This window comes from Pundamilia nyererei, unplaced genomic scaffold (assembly GCF_000239375.1).
Source record: "Pundamilia nyererei isolate P.nyererei 1_Seehausen unplaced genomic scaffold, PunNye1.0 scaffold00001, whole genome shotgun sequence".
In the NCBI taxonomy this organism is placed as follows: domain Eukaryota; kingdom Metazoa; phylum Chordata; class Actinopteri; order Cichliformes; family Cichlidae; genus Pundamilia; species Pundamilia nyererei.
The window spans coordinates 10,719,622-10,725,165 of record NW_005187402.1 but is presented as its reverse complement, the minus strand read 5'-3'; the positions used below and the strand labels follow the sequence as shown (position 1 = coordinate 10,725,165).

Genomic DNA, 5,544 nt, shown 5'->3' with positions numbered 1-5,544 from the left:
CAGTGTATTCCATTTATTTCAACAAAGTAACTGTATTCTGAATACCACCTTTTTAAACGGTAACTGTAACGGAATACAGTTACTCATATTTTGTATTCTAAATACGTAACGGCGGTACATGTATTCCGTTACTCCCCAACACTGGTTAACATGGCAAAACGTCTTGATAAACAAATTACGTAATGAGCTCTGCGCTGGCTCCATAGGCTGTAGTTCTTGCAGTATTGTTGCCAAGCAACGCCCCTGCACAAACCAAACCCCTTCCTTTTTCCTGTTCCCCGAGACGGACCAATCACAGAGCTCCTACCAAAACCAGAAAAGGTCTACTTTGCTGCATAGACTGTATCGTCGTCGTTTTTGTGAAAAATAATCGTCAGTTAAACTGGAAATTATGGACAAAGTGAAAGAAATTGTCGGACCGAAGCGTCAACGAAAAGTTATCATAAAAAGGTTAGTCAGACGTCGCTGCTTTAGTTGACGACAGTCAGGTCGAAGGTGTTGTACGCCGTTAGCCAAGCTAGCATTCAAACAAACGTATTTATTCGGAACAATAAAAATAAATGATCGGCATATATCAACTACCGTGAATCTCGCAATACAAAGGAGGGGATGGTGGTTTGCGTATTGATGGGTTAAAGTAGTTAACCATTGTGTGGTTCTTGGCCTTGGTTAGCACTGGCTAACTAGAAACCAGCAGACATTTAAAGACCGTGTTGCTTACCGTGAGTGGAAGCTTCAGGTAAATAAAATAACCTGAAAGGGTAACTTTAGGGGCTTGGGAAGCCCTTCGCACTTGCTAAGTGAGCGTGATGTAAATATATAACTTGGATAATTACTCTGTTTGCCCCGCACTATCATCATTTTACTATGAGGCCTAACGCTAAGAAATGAGGCACAGACTGGTGCTGGCATTATTTTTTTTAAACTCTTGTATCTGTATTGAAACCAGATTTCACACAGATTCCACTTTAGGTGGTGTTATTTGAAAAGCGTTTTATTTATTACGTAACTGTAATAAATGGGTTTTGTCTTGTTTTATATACACACGAGGAACAAATCGACTACCAGAGGTTTTCCGTGCGATATATGTGTATTTTTTTTTTTTTTGCTGTGTTAGTGTATTTGTGGTTTTTGTATGTCTTTACTCTTTTTTTTTCTTTTTTTTTTCTTTCAGCTTTCTGACACTTTATAAGCTATACAGAATTGTTTGCATGTGGCAGGCTGTTGTTATGACCTCATGTTGATCGTTCTGGCTGAGGGCCAGTCGGGTTCAAGTAGTGACGAACTAGGTTACTGACCCAAGTAATGTGTTTAAAAGGCCACTACGTTGCTTTGCGCTCTTCATTTGCAAAATGGACTCTACCCAGAGTAGAAAGCAGGACCTCATGCACAATGGAGATATGAGCTTGGAAGGGCATTTGCCATATGATTGGGAATATGCCCATACCGAATGGAAACTGGGCACTGAAAATGTTTTTCAAGAGATTAGTCATGAACTCAATTTCAGTCTGATGGCAAGTATAGTGGAACTTGGATTTGTTTTGGGGTTTTTTTTTTTGCCTTTAGTCAAAAAGTAGCTTTTGCTTACTCTGTACTAAAACTGAAGAGGACTGATGATTGACAAATACATTAACATGGATTTAGGGCTGAACGATTATGGAAAATAATCTAATTGCGATTTTTTGCCCCAATATTGCGATTGCGATGCGATATGCGATTAAGGTCTTTGTCTTCTGTATTATTAAACAAAGACAAGCAATACATCATATAGTATGGCCAATACTATATTACATTAATTTTAAACTGTTCTTTCCTGGAAGACAGACCTCTGTTATGATGACATGAGGTGATGCATGAATTGATGACTGACATTTTTATTTAACTTCTTCAATCACAACAGTATATTTGAACATACACAATAGTTTATTTTTAGCTTACAAACATCTGAGCATAAAGTGCTGACAAGGAACCCTGGTGTAAACATTAAAATGAAAGTCAGTACAATGTGCAGATTGCAGAAATATACATAAAAAAAATCAGTGGCTTTACCACACTCAGTTTTTCGACATCTGTGAACTACTAGACAGTCATTCAATTAAAAAATAATATTAAATAAATAAAACTAATAAATAAAAAATACACACATCTTACTGATCTCTGCAGTCAGTAACATTACACATAAAGTGCAAACATAATAGCAATTGTATAAACACACACAAACACGCCTTTAAAATTTAAAGGCATGAAATTGGACGGTCTAGCCTTCTGATTAGCTGATTAGCGTCACCGCTGTCTCGGTGGAGTTTAATAAACTCGGCCGTCTGCTTCTTGCTATCTAAAATATAACCAGACACTGGTGTAAATTCTCAACAGTCTCATACTTCTGTTTAATAAGTGTTCTGTTTGACGTTTAGTCAGCTGTGTGAAAACCAAGGAGGAACCCACCCGGGGGATTAATAAAGTTTTATTTTATCTAATCTAATAACTTTAATCTCAGCCAAACCGATTTACTCACGAACAAACAAAACACTGAAAAAAGCCCAACAATAACATTTTTAGGTTGTCTAAGTGACTTATATATTACGTTTAACCCGAGCAGCGAAACTCCGCGGTGATCTGAAAATGATGTGCCGGGAGTTGTGCCGTTCTCGGCCGCATCAGTAACCCTCGAGCTTCCGGCTAGCTGTCGAGCTAGCCGGAGGGTAGCAGACGCCTCTGAAAACGTCGAAGCACTTTTGCAAATATGGGATATCTTGATAAACCGAGCAGATATTTGATGTTTACACAACTACTTTCTCGCCTGAAAATATGTTAAAAGTTTATTTTGTGACCCAGAAAGATTAGTATGAGTAATTTCAAAACTTAGTAGCGGCAGCCATTGCTGGAAGCTGGAGTTTGGCTGGGCCGCGCTATGAATTCTGGGATATGGTAGTAATTTGGACAGCCTTCGGCGCGTCGCTGTGACGTAATCGGTCTACAAATGCGGCCTCAGGAGGATGCAGCCCATGAATTTGGACATGTCCAGAGTATAATCGCAGCCTTTGCGGTTAGAAAATTGCACTTGATCATGTCGCGATATTATCGCAAATGCGATATATCGTTCAGCCCTACATGGATTTGTTGTTTTTCGTAGGTTTTTCAGGGATTTTAATCAATTTTGTGAAAAAGTCGAAGTTATGTAATGAAAGCTTAATTTGGTGCATAACAGTTCTGTGGTTCTTAATGTGTTTACTGCTGTTTAATGATAAATTAAGATGAGTAATTTTTGCACACTTTGTTTCTAACCTTTGATCTGTGTTCCCACCTGCATAACGTAGTCAATGGCAATAGGCTCTGAGAACCTGTGACGTCCTATTTTTCGATCTGCAAACCAAGTAAAACAGTGTTGACCTTGTGCATTGCGTATTTAGGGATGTTTGCTCTGTAAATACAATTAGTTGTTTCACTGACAGATTAACAAAAGATCATAAAACAACAAACTTACAAACAGGGTCACGGGGGAAACAAAACAGCACTGTTTGTGCTTTTGTGCTGGCCAGACACATGTGGGAAGATTAAAACTGTTTACCGGTAATAAATTTACACTGACAGTGGAGCAGATGGGAGCTTGTGACTTTTTTTTTTAAACTGTTTTTCTTGCTGTGCAGAAGTTGAGAATGCCAAGTGGAAACTTTAAGGAGGACAGGCTTACAACATCAGCATCAACCACCCCAAGTGGCACCCCTTCTGTTACTCCCAACATCACCCCCTGCGTTAGTCCCTACTCTTCACCGAGTGTTCATCGCAGGTAGGAACTGTACTGTTGTAAAGCCAGTTGTCATTCAGCAAAGAAACCCCCTTATATTTATACATTTGTACAATTTCCAATTGGCTGTATGTTCATGTTGTTCTTGGGTAATGGGAATACAGGAACTGGTTTCATCTGAGTCCTGCACCTTTCCTTGCTGCACCTGAGACCCACAGTCCCAACCCAAGCACAGACATGGGAGGAAATGAAGGAGGAGGAGGAGATAGGTGGAGTTTCTTCGGAATCCGATCTGTGGTACAGAAGTCCCCCACTGATCCTGGCTCTGAAACCAGCACAGGTAAAAGATTTGTGCTCACGCCTGTTTCTGTATCTTCAGTCTTTTAGCATTTCTATGCCGATACTCTGCGAATAGGGTGAATTGTCATACCCCTGAACCTTACATCAAAAGAAACTGCACTGACCCTCCCTTTTATTTTTGGGGGAGAAAAAAGTTTGCAAATTGATAGCATTTGAAACTACTTCCTTCTAGTCATACCACAGCCATGTTGAAACCACAACCTGCAGAACTGTTTACAAAGACAGGTCTCGCATCACAGAAACCAAAACAGAAAATGTGATCCTAATCACATGTGATAACATGGCTTGTTTTCACTGTAACATGCATATTTTAACCCTGTAAAAGACTAGACCTTTTTGAGACCTTGAGTTTGTCAGAAAGTTCAATAAACATTCCAGTTTTTTGTTTTGTTTTTTAAAGAAGAATTTTCTGGCAATTATTTCGTGGTTCAGGCTTTACATGGTTAAATGCAGAATAAGGTGCAATTTAAAAGTTTTCTAATAGAAGCTATAACGGCATGTAGGTGGAATATTTCAGGGAAATTTCACACGGTACACCAGTGATGCTGTGTGTTTCTCTTTGCAGCTCTTAAGTAATTAATGGCATCATCTACCACACCTCTCTCCTGCAGGTTTGTCTCTGCAATCTTATTTTGGTCTGCAGAAATCCTCAACCATGGATGGCACCAACACCCAGGTCAACCTCAAGGTTGATGACCCTACAAAATTTATGCCACCCAAGATTGAAATCTCAGACATTGAAGCCAAGCGGCAAAACCCACGGCCGCATAAACTCAAACCTCGGGACATGAATGTTTTGACACCATCGGGCTTCTGAAGACCAGCTATGTAGCTATTCCTCCGATTCCACATTCTCAATGTTTGTTTTGTTTTGTTTTTTTGTCTGTCCTCTTGTTCCACATTTGCCTCCCTGTCTACCTCTGTTCCCTCTGCCTCCATGCAATTTCACTCAAGCTGGGGGGAATGAGGACCCATAGTACCTACAGTATTAGCTAACTAGCAGCAGACTGCACTGCTTCTCCTCCCCAGCTCACAGATTCAGATCAGTTGCTGTCTGCTGTCTATGCCCCCTCCTCTCGTTCTATCTTATTAGCCAAATAATGCAACAAATGGAGTAACTTCATTTGTAACCCTAACATTGGTACTGCTTTCTATTGCTTTGTCACGTAATGGGTGCGTTGGTATGCATCGCCTAGATGTCCTCGTTCCATTGTCAGCGATGGCTTGAGATTAACGTTGAAATATCTTGCTGCTGATCATGCTAAAGTAGCAAGGTAATTCAATTTATATCTCAGGTTCCTGTCTTTAATAGTTTTTGGTTTAAAGTTATGTAGTGCTTTTCTCCATCAGCATGCAGAGTATCGTGGTATATGACTGATATTGTGCCTAAGGCTGCAATGGGTTTGCTTTTGGCATCAAATTTCAGCTTTTTTTTTTTT

General features: G+C 39.8%; 1 protein-coding gene across 2 annotated transcripts in view; it reads left to right on the top strand.

Annotated features, from left to right (window-relative positions):
* The window catches only part of LOC102211426 (putative monooxygenase p33MONOX), a 10,704-nt gene extending 5,167 nt beyond the window's left edge, over positions 1-5,537 (top strand). For both annotated transcript variants that reach the window (XM_005719842.1, XM_005719843.2), the window contains exons 6-8: positions 3,648-3,787; positions 3,910-4,085; positions 4,717-5,537. In XM_005719842.1, coding sequence (XP_005719899.1) covers positions 3,648-3,787; positions 3,910-4,085; positions 4,717-4,922 — 522 coding nt within the window. In that variant the 3' untranslated portion in view covers positions 4,923-5,537. The remainder of the gene's footprint in view (positions 1-3,647; positions 3,788-3,909; positions 4,086-4,716) is intronic.
* The last annotated feature ends 7 nt before the right edge of the window (positions 5,538-5,544 follow it).